Source organism: Hippocampus zosterae, chromosome 10 (genome assembly GCF_025434085.1).
Source record: "Hippocampus zosterae strain Florida chromosome 10, ASM2543408v3, whole genome shotgun sequence".
NCBI lineage: Eukaryota > Metazoa > Chordata > Actinopteri > Syngnathiformes > Syngnathidae > Hippocampus > Hippocampus zosterae.
The window spans coordinates 22,535,747-22,554,479 of NC_067460.1; the positions used below are offsets into that span (position 1 = coordinate 22,535,747).

Below are 18,733 nucleotides of genomic sequence, written 5' to 3' on the forward strand. Positions count from 1 at the left end.
TTCAACGCTGCTAACACCATGAACACCCGGAGGCAGACAATCGGCATGGGAAAAAAAAAAAAGATTTGAGACGGTTAAACTGCTTTTGAGCAGAGTTTAAAATCTTTTTTTAACCGTCTTTTATTCAAGTGCACTGGACACTGATCTTCCGCCAATGTCAAGGAAGCTGGCGGGCACACTAACGAGTATAACAGTTGCGAGCATCACCTCAACCTTCGCCCCTTTTTCCTTCCGATTTATTTGCGACACAATTGGATGGAACAGAGAACCTTTTTTTTTTTTTTTTCCCGACTGGAAAGAAAGGCACGAGCTGACGCCTGAAGATGTGGGTCACGTCATTGGGTTTCGGGTGACGTCAGGTCGACGCTGAAAAACGGATATTCAGGCTTCGTGCAGATTTTTTTGGCACCGGGGGAAATCGTTTAGTAGTTAAATTTTAGATTGTAGAACTGCGGCGAGTATCTTTACATTTTACAGAAGTCCGCTGTCGTCGTCTGTGTCCACGCCCACAACGGCGCAAACGCCAATTTCGAACTGCGCCTCTCTACGAAAATACTGAAAGACAGAAATCTCCACCCGTGTGTGCACAGTTTGCGCCAGACATGCTCTCGGCACAAAAATACTGCCCCCTTGTGTTCTTATTTCCATCAAAATGTTTTGCATTTTGTCCCCTTCGTACCCAATTTGTTGACACAACCAAGATATCTACCCCAGTAATTGAAGGGCTACGATCTCGATGGGTGTCATGGCGACCGAAACATCCGAGGCAGAAGTAGAGCAGTGTTCCACCGGGGAAAGAAAGGGGGAAGTTGGGTAGAAGAGGCGAGGCGAGCTCTCTGCTTCCATAAATGATAAATGCGCGACAGCTCCTGCTAGATGTGGACATGCTTCCCTCAAGCCTGGGCGTTCTCAGACTTTCCCAATCAGGTGGAGGGAGCGCCACGGAGAGTACGCATGTTACACCTAATCAGAGATAAACACAGGCTGTGACAGAGATGATTGACGACAAAGGTCAGCGGCGTTCGGGAAACAATGCCTGATTTGTATCCATTGTCCACCACATGATTACCATTTGCTCTTTTCGAATTCTTCCAAGGATGCTGTGCATTTCTTTTCATCTTTCGATTGATTTATTTTGTTCGAGAGATCTCGAGGTATTTTTTTTTTGATTGCCGTTTGGTGGTTTGTGACAGGTCTAATTTGCATGGCGTGACATTTTGGGTCGCAGTCCACATGCATCCGGGGGTAAGTTGGAGCAGTGACCCACCTGAAGTGGAGGCTGCCCCCCCCCCTCTTATGTTCATATGCTAATATTCATTCATTCATTCATCTTCTTAGCCGCTTGGTCCTCACTAGGGTTGCGGGGGTGCTGGAGCCTATCCCAGCTGTCTTCGGGCAGTAGGCTGGGGGACACCCTGAATCGGTTGCCAGCCAATCGCGGGGCACACAGAGACATCTAGGGACAATTTAGAGTGTTCAATCAGCCTGCCACGCATGTTTTTGGAATGTGGGAGGAAACCGGAGCACCCGGAGAAAACCCATGCAGGCCCGGGGAGAACATGCAAACTCCACACAGGGAGGCCGGAGCTGGAATCGAACCCGGTACCTCTGCACTGTGAACCCCACGTGCTAACCACTGGACTACCGGGCCGCCATATGCTAATATCCATCCATCCATCCATTTTCCAAACCGCTTAATCCTCACTTGGGTCGCGGGGGGTGCTGGAGCCTATCCCAGCTGTCTTCGGGCAGTAGGCGGGGGACACCCTGAATTGGTTGCCAGCCAATCGCAGGGCACACAGAGACTAACAACCATCCACGCCACACTCACACCTAGGGACAATTTAGAGCGTCCAATCAGCCTGCCATGCATGTTTTTGGAATGTGGGAGGAAACCGGAGCACCCGGAGAAAACCCACGCAGGCCCGGGGAGAACATGCAAACTCCACACAGGGAAGCCGGAGCTGGAATCGAACCCGGTACCTCTGCACTGTGAAGCCGACGTGCTAACCACTGGACTACCGGGCCGCCATATGCTATTTTTGAAAATTAAAAAAAAAGGCCAATCTAAAATGATACTTTCCCGTGAATGGGTTCAATTTCAAATGAAATTTTAGGCCGTATCGTCCAGCCATACGAACAAGACAAATGTGACGTCAAGTATGAGAAAGATCGACGACGCATTATTCCGACTCTGACCATCGACATCGTAAATAATGCGGCAAAGTTGCATTGCATCTCGCTAACCGTGTTGCCATTGCGTGCAGGCGCAGCTTGAATGAAGAAGCAGAGCTGTTGACCTTCTCGCCGAAGGGACCCTCCTGGAAAAGTATGGGGTCACCATGGAAACCAATTCTCCTCCTCTCTGTCATCAGCGGCCTTTCAGGTAAGCGAGCCTCGCCGCCGTCCCGCCGAATAATCTCATCTGAGAAGGAAAAGCGCCGCCTTTTTGGGCTGGGGCAATCACAGGGGGACGACATGTCGTAATGCAAATGAGGGTGTTGTCGGGGGTCTTGGTGTGTGCATATTTGAGGGCTGGGGAGAAAATTGCATATTACACATTTACATGTATATGAAGGAAAAAGAGAATTGCCGCCGAAAATGGAAGCCGCGGTGGTCACAGAGTGGTGCGGTTTTTTTCCCTCATGATTGAAGTATTGGCTAGCATCCGTATCCGGAGCATATATGCGAGTGTGTCAATAAACGGGGACGGAAAGTTGATTTATTTTCTGTCGTTCAATTAATGTAAACTCCATTTTCCAGATGGTATTGAAAATATCTTGGTTGGTTTTTGGTCTGTCCTTCTGTCTGTCCCTTTTCAAAACGTACCTACTTCACCGCGCCGCTGCGCGCCGCCACTGCGCCGCTCAGGCAGTGGCTCACTACGATCGCGCGGGCATCTTAGCGAAAAAATTTTGTCTACCCACAAGCATTGCAATAAAATTGTTAGTTATTTAGTAGAGCTAAACATCTCTTTATTTTCGCGATAAGCAATGAAGATGAACAAAAAGTTGAACCAAGCAACAACACTTTTGTGGGCCAAAGGCCCACCTTACCAGCCTTCCGCAGGAACTAGCTGATGAGCCGCCCGGAAGGCGGCGAACCAGCTAGTCTTCATATATATCGGCACCCTTACCACACTTTCCAGTTCAATCCGGTTAAGACATCAAGTCACATATTGTCACTTGGGCTGCTACCCACCCGTGTCTCCATCTTCCTGGCACGTTTTAAATACTTCAACTGAGAATGTACCGTCTTCCAATAGCTACTGTTAGAATAATATTGTGAGGTCATTGGTGCCATGACCCGGATCACCCGGCCTAGTTTAAGTCCACCCATCTACAAATACTTAGGTGGCAAAGAGGCCTCATCTAACAGTCTTTTATCCAAAATCCTACCTTTCTTTTCATTTTTAACTTTGGCTTTCATATCAAAAATTCAAAATAAGATGACATTGTCTTGGAAACATTCAGTCTAATTAATGGAAAATAACCTTTGAGTGAGAAAAAAATTGTCGTCGTTTGACGACTCCATTCCCGTGGCCTTGACCGTACGGGTACACGTTAGTTACACATATTTCATCGGCATTCGGGAAAACCCACTTAAAGGGGTTCCTGGACCCGCAAAACTTGAGAACCCCCCGCATTTTGAAATGGCAAATCCTTTTGTGCTGAGTTTAGCGCCGACAGATGTCACAAAGGCTCGACGGGCTTCGGCGTGCCACTTCAGACGCCCCCCCGAGGGTGCGATTTTTGCCTTTTATGCGCCACGATACTTTTGACACGATGGCTTGCGTAATGGATTACTGCTCCATTGTTCTCGCGGAACATTCAAAGAGATGCCCACTTTTGAGAACAGCTGCGCCACTGCTCTCTCTCTCTCCCCGCTCCGAATTATGATTTGACTCCCTCTCTCGGCTATCTGCTCCTTTTTCCATTTCTGCAGATAAGCGTCCGACATCGGGGGAGGCAGGCAGGAGGGGGGGGGGGGGGGGGCGGCGGCTTTAGCGCGGCTCGCTCATGGTTAAAAAAATAAATAAATAGTGGGGCCGGCACGGCGGCGACGTCGGAGCCATTTTCGTCTCTCACCCCGATGCTGATTGAACCGCAGCGTCGAGTGCGGACGTGTAATTCAGCCGTCCCTCTGAGGTGTCTCTGTTTCAAAGACGTGGGTTCCAGGGAATATCCATGCGTTGACTACATCGGTGATGCATGAGGCCACTTTGCCCAAAGGCGAAGGTGTCATTCGCAACAAATACGCTTTGGGGAAAATGGACGGATTTTGATGCACTGCACATGAAATGAGTATATTGCCGTGATAGACTATTAGCTGCAAGATGCACCAGCGCAATAGGAAACCCGGATAAAAAAAAACAAACACATGTTTATCAATCAGATGTGATTGGATGTAGCAGCAGTTTATATTTCTATATATTTGGACCAATATAAGGCGCATCGGATTATAAGGTGAATCCTTTTAGGTGCGCCTTGCAGTGCGGAAAATACGGTAAGTGCGGTTGACCTCCGTCGCCTCTGTTTTTGGAGCCTCTAAACCAGGCATGTCCAAAGTCCGGCCCGCGGGCCAAATCCGGCCCGCGGTCGACTTTCATCCGGCCCTCGGCCCCTGTCATAAAATCAGTGCCGTCTGGCCCGCAGGTTGGGCGCAATGGAACACGTGTTGCATTGACTGAGGTCTCGTAGACTGGTGAGTGATGTTTCATAGAGTACTGCTTCCCTCTAGTGGCTAAATGAGTAATAGCATTCACTAAATGAGTAATAGCATTTAGACACTAGAGGGCATCACTCACGAGTTAACAAGACATCACTCCGTGTTGACATTGACTGATATGTCATATTTCAAATTCCTGTTTCAAATGAACCAAAAGACATTCTTAAGATTGTTGAAATTAAAATAAAAATGGAAATGTGAAACAGACTGGCTTACTAAAATTTGTTGAACAATATTGTTGTTCAATGTAAAGAATGTCAGCCAAGGTCGGCCCCCCGACATTTTACCACATAAAATCTGGCCCCCTTGGCAAAAAGTTTGGACACCCCTGCACTAAACTCTCGAAACTAAGTGCGTTTGACATTTGTCGTGGCTCTTCAGTGAGACGTTGTGTGTCGGTTTATTAAAACCAAGTCAGGGCAATTGGCTTTTGTCTGTTGGCATCGTGTCAGTCCATTTATTGCTTTTATTTTCTTTAGCGTTTTAAATGGCTCTTGTTAGATTACTCTGGGCACAAGAAGCTTTCACCGAGGCGAAGACTTGACGATTCTGTCGCCATTACTGACCGGATGGGGGGTCTATTTTGGGTAGCACCATCAGGGAGTGGTGGCTTTCCTCCAACTGGCAGGAGCGCCCTTGTACTCACAACTTGTGCCCAGGAAATAAAATCAGCTTTGCATTCAGAATTTCACTTTTTTTTTTCGGGAGTCTGTGTGGCGATGCCAGTGCCGGTTAAAAGAATGTTTTCATGAGCCAGCCAGTCTGCAACCAATTAGCGAATACTTCAGACATGAAGCAAATATGACAGCAGGTGCTGCCATGCTTGTCTAACGTGCGGATAACGCATTATACATTAAAACCTTTAAAACCTATGCTATCTCTTCTAATATTCAGAACGCCGTATATGAGGATGGAAATGCCTGTAATATCACCAACGAGAACATTGTTGGATATTTAAGCCCTGTCGGCTGACAGCCAGCGCATGCTAATTAGCCAGCACATGCTAGTTAGCTAAACGCGGGACCTGGGAGAGAACTGGGAGGCAGGGCTGTACGTTCTGCGTGTCGATGGATTCCAGCAAAATTGTCGCGATGGACTTCTGTCTTTGCCAGTCAGTTTATTACACCAAAGTAAGGCCGGTCAACTTTTTCCTGTGGTGTTTTGCGGGCCTTTGTTTATGCGATTATTGAAACAAATGAAGCTCTCAATTTACCGGTCGATCTACGTCCCAACCCTCACCTATGGTCACGAGCTATGGGTCGTGACCGAAAGAACGAGATCCCGGATACAAGCGGCTGAATTGAGTTTTCTCCGCGGGGTGTCCGGGCTCTCCCTTAGAGATAAGGTGAGAAGCTCAGTCATCCGGGAGGGGCTCAGAGTCGAGCCGCTTCTCCTCCACATCGAGAGGAGCCAGATGAGGTGGCTGGGGCATCTGATTCGGATGCCTCCTGAGCGCCTCCCCGGTGAGGTGTTCCGGTCATGTCCCACCGGGAGGAGACCCCAAGGAAGACCCAGGACACGCTGGAGAGACTATGTCACCCAGCTTGCCTGGGAACGACTCGGGATCCCCCGGGGAGAGCTGGAAGAAGTAGCTAGGGAGAGGGAAGTCTGGGCTTCCCTGCTAAAGCTGTTGCCCCCGCGACCCGGCCCCGGATAAGCAGTAGATGATGGATGGATGGATGGATGAAACAAATGAAGGGTGATTGACTTTTGTCTTTGCGCATTGGTTTAAAAATGAAGTGATTGAATTTTCTGTTCACTGTTCTGTCAGTCCTAAATCACCGAGAATTATTATTATTTTTTTAAATCTTGGATTTACCGGTCCGTGATCCACATTGGCATACTTCATGTGATCTTTACTTTCGGGCTTATTCAAACAAAGTCGATTTAGTTTATTTGTAATTATTTCCCTGTCTTATAGTATTCACCTGTTTTTAGTAAATCCTGATAATGGTGATCTTACAACAAAGTAGGAGCAGTCTACTTCCACGATTAAACATTATGCCTTTGCGCTCGTGTCACTCTTTTCTGGTCAATTTATTCAAATAAAGTAGGGAGCACGACTTTCACAGTTGGTAGTCTTTGCTCATGAGGACGATTACAGCAAAGAGAACATGATCTGCCCTCATCTTCTCTGTCCAAAGATTATTTGCCGTATCGTGTCCCCACGTGTGTGTTTTGCTCGACCTCGTTGTTACTGGGGCAACCTTTTCGCAAGCGCGAGGATCAAGTCAAAAGATTTTAGTACCCGTGGATGCAGACGAAAATGATTCCGACCCGCCGACTCTGTGGAGGATATTTCGCTTCGTCAATGTACTCCAGCCTAATCAGCCTCAGTCAATAGAATCTCCCCCGTGAAGGTCTTCATTAATCTCACGCTCTGTCGACTAATCATTCTCATCTGCCCCCAGCCAGTGTCTCGTGGACTTACTGTACATTAGTCTCATTAATTCTTTGCTCCCAAGTCTGGAGCCGCCACAAGTCGGGTCTCCCCAACATGCCTGGGCGTCACCTCTCGCCATCACGGCTAATTTACATGCCAGGCGCAGTGCCTAAAGACACTTTGGTACGATTTGGCTAATGCTGACCTTATAGCTTATATGTTAATGCGCGTTACATCCAGAGGTTTAAAAAAAAAAGTGCTCATGTGTGCACCGAATTAGAATTATAGATTATTAAGTTTAAAAAAAAGAACCCCGTATGCGCTTTTAGCATTTGTTCCTTTAGACTTGCAAGCTAACCTTGTCAGTTGACTCACCCAAAAGAAAGTTCACTGCTAATGCTAAATAGCTGGAAAATTGCACCTTACCCAGGATGTTTCTTTTTAGCCTGAAAATTGTTGAATACTAAGAACTCGTGGTTTGGCTTCAGACCCAATGGACAAATACTTTATATGGTTGACTTTACCTCGCTATATTTTTGCCATTTTTACCTTGTATCGTTTTCCTCGAAGCTTAATAGGGGCGGCAGTCCTAGGAAGTAAAAAGTTTTCAGAAAAGTAGATACTCATGGAAAGTATATGTACCTGAAAAATGACTGCCGGGGAAGAAAAAGTACTTCATCACCTCGAACTATGGGTTATACGATAATCAGGCTTATATTGTTCAAAATGATGTTATCGTAATGGCAGTGTTGACCGCTCCTCAACAATGGCCACAAATTGAATTTGCCGCGTCCTTTTGTCCGGCAATCAGCATTTCACCGCTTTGCTGCCGCTTCTGAAAAGTACGGCGCGACGAGGGTCATCGTTTTGATCAGATGAGGTGAACAGCCTTCACAAGAGGACGAGGAGGTGGGCTTTAAAAGCTCAACAAAAGGTGTTTTTTTTTTTTCTTTTTGCCAGGGCGATATATTCGTCAGGATTTCGATTCATGCCACAAATAAAGCAAATGACCTTTTTCCAACGTGCTCTTTAGCTGTACACAATGCGAGCGCTCTTTTTGGGACAATACGCGACAAGCTAATCCATGCTCGACGCCAAAGTGTAAATGTAAGAGAAAATCATCAACGAATACAAAAGCGATGCCATTGAGCAAAAAGCACCTTGGAGTTGGTATTGGAAAACGAGGGTGGAATATTGCCCACCGCCCCCCGCCCAGCGCGAAAGATGCCATCATTCCGGCAGATTTTATTCAATGACAACACATCTCTAATGTCGCCTATCTAGGGTACATCATATTAAAGAAGCAAGGATGAGTCAGAGCAATCAACATCTGTGCTGGATTGTGAGTCTTTGGTTTACTGAAAACAAAGGGGAGTCGATTGACTTGCATTTGTGTGTGGGGGGGTGTGGGGGGGGGTTGAGTCTTTGTCGACTCAAATAAATGGGCAACCTGCTTTTATCCTGATTGCCTTGAGCTCTCAAACGTTTGCTTATTTTGTATTTGGCTGTCTTCACCTGTTGTTTTGAACCAAGTGAGGGCGATCGACAACTGTTTTGACGGAATTACAAAGTTTTGCGCCTGGGCTTATTCAAAAAGGGAAAAATAACAACACAAGGATCATTGACGGCTGTCTTTTTGCATGTGTTTGTTTAACCAAAGTAAGGGCAATAAAGTGACTCGGTGTGCTTCACGTAATTATAAATAGAGCATTTAAAGGCATTTACAAATATAAGGGCGGCCCGGTAGTCCAGTGGTTAGCGCGTCGGCTTCACAGTGCAGAGGTACCGGGTTCGATTCCAGCTCCGGCCTCCCTGTGTGGAGTTTGCATGTTCTCCCCGGGCCTGCGTGGGTTTTCTCCGGGTGCTCCGGTTTCCTCCCACATTCCAAAAACATGCGTAGCAGGCTGATTGAACACTCTAAATTGTGCCTCAGTGTGAGTGCGAATGGTTGTTCGTTTCTGTGTGCCCTGCGATTGGCTGGCAACCGGTTCAGGGTGTCCCCCGCCTACTGCCCGAAGACAGCTGGGATAGGCTCCAGCACCCCCCGCGACCCTAGTGAGGATCAAGCGGCTCGGAAGATGAATGAATGAATGAATTTAGTTAAAAAGAAAACTAAACTCATTAAAATAGGTTACAAAAATTGCTAACACAACATACAGCACGAGAACAAGACGATGAGGGGGGGGGGGGGATGATTTGAAATGCTTTAAAAGACCTGAATCATAGATTTGATGCGTTAAAAAAAAATTACACTTGGGGCTGACTTCGCTGATGTTTGAAGCTTATATATTCCATGTGAGTGCAGCACAACATCGAAATGCTGCTTCACCATGTTTCCTCGCAACTCTGGGCTCCACGAATGAGCCCAAATTTGCTGACCTCAGAACCCGACTGTGTTTACATTCCAGGACCTTTTCTTTCATGTGTTCAGGACTGAAACTGTTTAGTTAAACCGAGCGGTTGAAAGACCAGAGGCGTTATTGTATCCACTTGTCAAGCATTTAGAACTGGACTGCGTTTTGATCGCTTTGTTTTGGTCCGAACTCAGGCTACATTGTTCTGAATGAGCTGCAGCTGTTTGATGCTCCTTTGAGGGAATCCGGTTAGAAGACCGCCGTCCTTACACCTGTGTCACATTTAATGGCGCGCAGAAAAAAAATTGTATCGTGTCCACGTTTCGTCTCTTCCACATAACACATGTAAGGCAGTAATCGCATGCTCTGTTTTGTTCTGAGCCGACGCCTCCCCGAGGGTCCTCAGATTACTTCTTGGGTTGCATTACGTTCTAATCACATTCCGCTCAACTCTCGCTGCACCCGGACTCTGAGCCTTTTGTGTTTGTCTCGCAGCGCTCGATGTTCTGTCGTCACCATCTGTGACTTCTCAGTTTGTCTTTGAGCCACATGAAATGCCGGCTTGGGTCGTTTTTAAAACAACACATTTGGCACGCGGCCACTCGGGGAAATGTATTTTACCGTAGTCGCGAAACTCTCCTTAAAAGGTGTAAATTGTGTTACTCAGCCTTTATGTTCCATTTGATGATAAAGCTCCAATTAAGGAAGCACATCGAAGCCGGGGGAGGGGAGCGTCAATGCCGCCTCGCTTTTAATTGGAAAAACAGTACATTAAAAACGGAACAAACTACAGTAAATTGGGGAAAACTGTTGGAAAAATTTGTTGCCATCCTTTCATTCATTTATTCCACTGTAGTGTTTAGCGTCGTTTCATTCAAATGTTTTCTTGTTTTATACGTACCATTATTGTGACACAATAATGGTTTTGCTTTCTCGTATTTTTATTCGAAGCGAATATACTGTATATTTATTTGTGAATTACATCTCGTCGCAGATTTCGGAGGAGCTGTGGCGGCGCGGCCCATCTCGTACGCCGCCGTGCTACGGATGAAAGCCGACGGCTCGTCGTCGCTGCTCAACCCCCGTGGACGAAACCGGCAGCAGCATGGCGGCGGGCTGGAGGCGTCGCCCGAATGGCCCGTCTTCGCCCGTCACCCGCATCCGGCCCTCAGCCTCCTGGGCTCTCAGGAGGACTACAGAAGTAAAGGTATGAAACCTGTGGGTTTTATTTCAAAGCTTCGTGTATGTACAGTACGCGAATATCAACAGGATGGATGTGAGGTAGGTGCAGGTATTTTTTTTGCCACTTGGGGTCGCCGTCCTGAGAATTTCTACACTGTAGTATCTCCGACGGTACGCGTGTACTGATCTATTGTGTGATGTGGAAATGAGCGTATAATAATATGACTTTTTATCGCAGCCCCCTTCCATATCACCTTTAAGAAGATAGCGATTTTTTTTTCTCTATGCTTGTGTATAATACGGCCCACCAATTTTCTGCTATTTCTTATTATCAGAGTGCATGGCATGAATGAATAAAAATGTAAAAACATAAAATTTCAATGCGCTTGAATCCAGGTTAAAAACTATGATTGAGATTGTTCAAAGCCTTTTTTCAAATCATGTTTTCCAAAAATCGCATTCTTGTGCTTGATGCTCTTTTGCTAATTTCAGAAAGCTATTCCTTTACCTTGCCTCATAATGTCTTTCATATTTTTGTACCCGACTACTTTCAAAACGTTGTACTTTTCATGATGCGAAGCACATTGAGTTTCATATGAAATTACGACACAACAGTGTAAATGTGCCGTACCTAGCATAAATGCTAGTCTTCAGCCGTAGTCCCAAGGCAGGTTTCTTAACATAAACAGTTCACATAATAAAACACAAGACATAACATAAAACACGGACAGTCGTGTAATCTTAAATAATGCCTCTATACTGTGGCACTTTGCACCTAAAATTTCAATGCGCTTGAATCCAGGTTAAAAACTATGATTGAGATTGTTCAAAGCCTTTTTTCAAATCATGTTTTCCAAAAATCGCATTCTTGTGCTGGATGCTCTTTTGCTAATTTCAGAAAGTAAATTTCCTTTACTTTGCTTCGAAATGTCTTTCATGTTTTTGTACGTGACTACTTTCAAAACGTTGTACTTTTCATGATGCGAAGCACATTGAGTTTCATATGAAATTACGACACAACAGTGTAAATGCGCCGTACCTAGCATAAATGCTAGTCTTCAGCCGCAGTCCCAAATCAGGTTTCTTAACATAAACAGTTCACATAATAAAACGCAAGACATAACGTAAAACACGGACAGTCGTGTAATCTTAAATACTGCCCCTATACTGTGGCACTTTGCTCCTAAAATTTGAGACGGCGCAGCTACAATGGTCACGCTTTAACATTAGCCGCAAGTGTGTGTCATTGAGGCCATCCGCTGCTTGGCTAACATTACGCTTGTGTTTACGGGATTTTGTTTTCGTTTGTTTAGCCAAGCTATTAACCGCCTGAGATTCGCTGAAACGAGCGACCCTCAGCTGTTTTGACTTGGCGAACGATTTTTACTTTGTGTCACTTAAGCTAGTTGTACTTAAAGGCACATTGTTTGGCTTCTTTAATTGAGTGCGAAATTATCCCCCAACTTTATACATTGTGTATGAGACATTCGTCGCAAAAGTGAGCATTTTTGTTGCGTCCAAATCCCTTTGAGTTGGCACAGTTGCCGCCATCTTTTCCCCAATTTGAACGGGGCTAGCCGCCACGATCTGGATTTTGAATCCCACTCATCCATCACGCACGCCGCCTGGGCTACAGCTTTCTCGGTGCCACCCGCTTGTCATCACGGTAACCGCCCGGATGATGGATATTTTTGTCAGGATCAGTCCAAGCAGAGGCCCGGAAGCAGTCGGTCATAAATCTCCCGTTTGGCATAGTAATTCATTTAGCGCGGCTATAATGACAAATCGATCCGTTAATGTCGAATTAATAGCATCATACTCATTGCATCTGGAGTGCTTAAGAAACGGAAATGTCAAGTGTCTGTATAAAAGCAAGACTCGGGTAGCCAATGTTTTTTTTTTTCCCCCATGCTTGTTTCACGACCGTGCTTCTTTTTCGACCTGCCGTCACGTACCTCTTCCCCGACGTCTGCTGATTTCTCATCGCGTGGCTGACAGACGGCCGTGCGTTTCAATTTAAAATGAGCCGCCTGTCTTTTGAGTGTCCAGTGAGCCCACTGACAAAATTGGAAGGTAAAGTAGAGCACGGGGGTCTGAAGCTGGGATCTGTAAAAGGTCGTTTTGGGGTCCACAAAATAATTTTGGATAAAATGTAAAACATTTTCAAGATTGCGATTGCACTTTGATACGGAATTCTTTTTTCATGCTGTGGCGGCCCGGTAGTCCAGTGGTTAGCACGTTGGTTTCACAGTGCGGAGGTACCGGGTTCGATTCCAGCTCCGGCCTCCCTGTGTGGAGTTTGCATGTTCTCCCCGGGCCTGAGTGGGTTTTCTCCGGGTGCTCCGGTTTCCTCCCACATTCCAAAAACATGCGTGGCAGGCTGATTGAACACTCTAAATTGTCCCTAGGTGTGAGTGTGAGCGTGGATGGTTGTTCGTCTCTGTGTGCCCTGCGATTGGCTGGCAACCGATTCAGGGTGTCCCCCGCCTACTGCCCGAAGACAGCTGGGATAGGCTCCAGCACCCCCCGCGACCCTAGTGAGGAACAAGCGGCTTGGAAGATGAATGAATGAATGAAAGGTCCTCATGTTTCCATTATTTTTTTAACAAACACAAGCGCGCATATATATGTGTGTGTGTGTATATCACACACGCAATGTGCAAAAGTACATATTGGATCTTACCGGATTGTGCAAGTATACCTAATGGCGTGTCGTGTTGGTTTTAATTTTAGATGTAAATCTACGAAGCAAAGAAAAGGCAGAGATTATAGATGATGGGAATGTTGTATGTTTGTATGCTTCGAGGGTTTCTTATCAGCAGTAAAACCTGTCATTGTGCCACTGACTATTTGCGGGGACGAGCGTCGATTTTCCAGGCGGACGAATAAAAAAAAAAAAAAAACCTTGTCTTTTTTTTTTTCTGTTGATTCTGCAAACAGATCAGTAGACGGGGAAGGAAAAAAAAAACAATCAAACCGAAAGAAATCAGACCTTTTTTAAATGCAAACACGCTCCTTCGCCCGTCTCAAGTGACTGCTTCGTTACCGGATGCTCTTATTGTGCTTTAATGCCGAATGTGGATTGCGCTCGGAATGGGAAAACACATTTATTCTTCTAGCAGCATTTGTATTTGTAGAACACCAAATTGCTCCTCTGCGTTATGAAAAGCGGCCGTCCATTGTGATTCCTTCGCAGGTTGGCTGTTTGCTTTTATCATCTTGATTTGGAGACGCACTCAAAGCCACGGGAACAATCTCGAGTAAACAAATTTGCAGATTGCGAGTGGACCTCCCGCAGCGATCGTGGCCATTATCCTCCCTTTTTTTTTTTTTTCGCCTCTCTCTCACCCTTTCCCTCCCGTCTCTTTTGTTTAGAAAGCGACGAGTTTGGACCTATTTTCCTCCAGGAGCCGGACGACGTGATTTTCCCGTTGGACGGCCGCGACAACAAAGTGGTGATGCACTGTGAGGCACGAGGGAACCCGCCGCCCACGTACAGGTAATTGCGCCTGTGCCCGTAACGTTTGCTGCTGCGCTCGTCGGAACGCGTGCTGCTGATTTTGCAGACTCGGCCTCAAACAATGGAGCGCAAGCGTAGGCCTCAGCCAAACTACTTCCCGTGTGCTTTTCTGCACAGCTGGTACATCAACGGCACCCAGGTGGACACCGAAGCGAACTTCCGCTACAGGCTCGCCGAGGGCAATTTGATCATCGGCAACGCGAGCGAGAACGCTGACTTTGGGACGTACCAGTGCCGCGCCGAGAACACGTTTGGCACCGTTCTGAGCCGGGATGCTCATCTACAGTTTGCATGTAAGTCAAGATATTTCGTTTACCTTTTACGCTATTAAATAGTGTGAATTGGGTCAAGCTTCTCCTCTCCCGAGAGCAACAGTCATTCATGCCTTCGTCGCATCTCGGCTGGATTGCTCTCATGCACGTTATTTTGGAGTCAGCCAATCCTCCATTAAGCGACTCCAGTTGGTCCAACATGCCGCTGCTCGTAAGAGGGAGCATAAAACACCCACTTCGGCATCCCTTCGGTGGCTCCCGATACATTTTCGTTCTTTTTAAGATTTTATTTGTTTTCAAAGCTTTAAATATTTTCGGGGCGGCCCGGTAGTCCAGTGGTTAGCACGTCGGCTTCACAGTGCAGAGGTACCGGGTTCGATTCCAGCTCCGGCCTGCCTGTGTGGAGTTTGCATGTTCTCCCCGGGCCTGCGTGGGTTTTCTCCGGGTGCTCCGGTTTCCTCCCACGTTCCAAAAACATGCGTGGCAGGCTGATTGAACACTCTAAATTGTCCCTAGGTGTGAGTGTGAGCGTGGATGGTCGTTCGTTTCTGTGTGCCCTGCGATTGGCTGGCAACCGATTCAGGGTGTCCCCCGCCTACTGCCCGGAGACGGCTGGGATAGGCTCCAGCACCCCCCGTGACCCTAGTGAGGATCAAGCGGCTCGGAAGATGAATGAATGAATGAATGAATAAATATTTTCGCCCCACCTTGCCTCTCTGAGCCCCCCTACGCATCAGTTCTGCGGACCAGACACTGTTAGAGGTACCGAGAACCAAGTGGAGGATCAAAGTGGCTTGAGCCTTTTTCCGTTGCCGGAATGACCTGTATAAATATATTATGACCATTGATGCAAATCTCAGGAGACCTTTTACGAAAAGACTGCGTGTTTATTGGAATGCCAGTTAGCAATTTGGATGCGAAAGCGCTTTTTCTGCAACAGCAGATTATTATTTAGGTTATGTTTCAATGTCAAGACATCCACTTGTTATAGATTTTATTTTTTAACTTAAAAAAAAGAGAGCCTATGGTTGAGATTGTTATAATCATCAATATTTATTTGTTATTCTCAAACTCATTTAATCTCTCGTCTGGGCACTCTACAATGTCAGTTAATCGTAATCATTCATTCATCAGTCGGCTAAATCAGTATTTGTTTTGTCTTTTGATTGATGGACGTGCAGTCTAGGGTAGGGCTGAATGATTTGAAAAAAGAACATCGTTGCCTTCCCCAAGGCTCAATATGACTCTCCGATTGTTCTCGAAAAAATGGCACATTAAACACGTGGACTTCACTTCTTGAGCACTGATATAGTGTAAATTGGGGTTTGGACTCCAAAATGTGTCCCCCACCAAAAAAAATTCATTGATTTCAAATGGAGTAAAATGGTGCCACGTGGAACCAAAAAAGAGCGAAAGCAACTGGGTTAGGATACTCGGGGCTTGCCGGATCATTAGCTCTGATGTCTATGTCGTTGTGTTTCCTCGGATGAAGCTGACGAGCAGCATTGACAGGATGTTCCCTTCATTGCTACATTGTGGTGATCGGTGCCCCCCCACCCCCCAACCACAACCACCTTCAACCCTCCACCAGTAATTTGCAGGGCTCCCGAACAGTATCACAGGCCAGCAAAAAAGAGAAGTACACTGTTGTTTTTTTTACGAGCAAAGACCATAACGGCCTCAGTGGTGATCCTATAGGGAGGAAGAAAGTTCACAGTCTTGTGTGTTGTGCTTGCGGGAGGAGAGAGCGAGGGAAACAAATGACTCCATTAGCTTGGAACTATGTGCACAGAGAACAAAAAAAAAAAAGGAACTGGGGTCTTTTCTTAAAAAGCCATTTCTTCTTAAGGCCACTAGAGCTTTCAGGGTTTTCATTGGCCAAAATTCTTTTAAGTGCACAGAGCAGAAATGCTGCTGGGTTCGACTGAAGCCATCAACGTTTTGAGTCACATTGTGGACCGCACGCGTGCGAAGCGCTTTATTGACTCTTTTTCCCTCCCGTATGTGGTGACAGACTATTTGTCCAATTACTTGTTTTCAAGTTGCGCTTTCACAGTAAAGGCCCCAACGCATTGCCTTGTTTTCATCACGCTGCCGAGTTGCAGAAACGGTCTCAAACAAACCCTAGTATGGGGCTGTCGAGTTGAATTTTGAACAAACGTTTGCCATTGGACCAAGAGTTTAAATCTGTTGAGGTCTACTGCTTCGCTCTCATCAGAACGTTCGCTGGCCAGTTTGATTTCAAACTCAACTTTCGACGTTGCCTTGAAAAAAAATTAATGGGCTCATGTGTCATTTTATTTCATTTCTCTGTCAGGGCGGCCAAGACAGAATAAGAGTCGGAACCATTTTGTGCACATCAGACTTTCCTCCACATCTAACAGAAAAAGGCTCAATGGCCGCGTGCCCGTCTTTCTGGCATCCATTAAATAGTTCAACTGAGGCTATGCAGCAGGGGACATGTAAATCATCCAAGATAGGGGCTCTCGAAGTCCGACTTGGGGCAACCCTGATATACAGTTTAGTGCTTATTTTTACTATTATTTTGACGGCATTCCAGGCAAAACGTCCGGTGAAAGGATGATCAGATCATTGGTGCCATGACCCGGATTGAAAAGGTCTGATTGAATTGACATCGGTCATTTTAGGTTTTGATGCTTACAATTAATTAATTCATTCATTCATCTTCCAAGCCGCTTGATCCTCACTAGGGTCGCGGGGGGTGCTGGAGCCTATCCCAGCTGTCTTCGGGCAGTAGGCGGGGGACACCCTGAATTGGTTGCCAGCCAATCGCAGGGCACACAGAGACAAACAACCATCCACGCTCACACTCACACCCAGGGACAATTCAGAGTGTTCAATCAGCCTGCCACGCATGTTTTTGGAATGTGGGAGGAAACCGGAGCACCCGGAGAAAACCCACGCAGGCCCGGGGAGAACATGCAAACTCCACACAGGGAGGTCGGAGCTGGAATCGAACCCGGTACCTCTGCACTGCGAAGCCGACGTGCCAACCACACTGGACTACCGGGCCGCCCCGATGCTTACAATATTTTAGCTAAATCCAAGACATAAACAAGACCAAGACCTGTTTTTTCTGTGAAGAACTCAAAGAGGGTTATTTAGTTATTATTTATTTGATTAATAGTGTTATTATTTGTTTTCTTACTTTTTTTTCCTGTAAAGAACCTGGAAAGGGTTATTTGGTTATGTGTGGTTTTCTGGGAAACAAAACATTTTTTAAGCTCCTCTACGATCGTTGATGTTACAAACTGACACCGCCCCCCCCCCAGAGAAGGGAAAAGTTATGTGGCCCTCACAGGAAAAAAAATTTGGAGACCCCTGAGGTAAAGGCTGCTCACCGGCCAAGCGGCGGCGGAGCGGAGCAGCCAGAGGCCACTGGGAACGCTTCGGTCACGCCGCCTGCAAAAAGATGTTCCACTCACAGCCTTCTTTTAGGTCAGAGCTCTGCACTCGAGCTGCTGCTTTGAAGGTGCTTGCCACCACCTCCCCTCCGTCTGTGGGGTGTAGGTATCCAGCAGTTTGTTTGTTTGTTTGTTTTCAAGGCCAATACACAGAAAGCCTTCAAATCAGGAGTAGAAATCAACTTAACTTGGCAGACGGTGAATAATTTTTCCAAGACGAGGCTTTAATACCACTCCAAGTGGAAGTTTACCGTCAAACTAAACATCCAACTTAAAACGGTGAACGACAACTTGCGTATTTAAAACAACCATAAAACATTTTGCCTTATAATTGCTAGCTTAATGCTAACACATAGCACTGGGGAATAATTCGGAGGAAAAAAAAACCTATAAGTTACATTTTTATGCTGATTACAACTAAAATTAGAATGCCGATTACAAAATTGTTTTACAGAACGTCTAATTTTTTTTCTCTCCATGGTTTGCCATGATAAACGATATTCCACAAATTAGCTGTGGTAAGATTCCGATTGGACTCATCGACGGCTAATTGCTTTGTTTCATTTTCTGCTATTTTAGTTTTCAAAGCTTCTATCTCTTCCATCTCAATGTTTTATTTAACAAAATTTAATACACCTTTAATATTCCTCCAAAATATAGCGTGCAAGAGAAAAACTAGAGACCTGATTTTGGACTCCGCATGACAAAAACAGGTTTAAAAACCACTGTCAGAATGAAAAGCGTTTTCCCATTTTGTGTTTAATGTATCTAACATAAGTATCATTTTTGAAACGAACGGCTAAAAAAAGCCGGCTGGCGGAAAACGGCATGCGTCTTACGCTTTCCTGACGCTGCGTTTAATTTCACAC

At 46.1% G+C, this 18,733-nt stretch overlaps 1 protein-coding gene across 1 annotated transcript in view; it reads left to right on the forward strand.

The window, feature by feature from the left end:
• cntn5 (contactin 5) overlaps positions 1 to 18,733 on the forward strand; it is a 92,343-nt gene that overhangs the window by 18,956 nt on the left and 54,654 nt on the right. Inside the window, exons 2-5 of the mRNA XM_052078377.1 lie at positions 2,268 to 2,386; positions 10,460 to 10,672; positions 14,023 to 14,146; positions 14,285 to 14,460. Of these exons, the coding sequence (XP_051934337.1) occupies positions 2,332 to 2,386; positions 10,460 to 10,672; positions 14,023 to 14,146; positions 14,285 to 14,460 (568 nt within the window). The 5' untranslated portion in view covers positions 2,268 to 2,331. The remainder of the gene's footprint in view (positions 1 to 2,267; positions 2,387 to 10,459; positions 10,673 to 14,022; positions 14,147 to 14,284; positions 14,461 to 18,733) is intronic.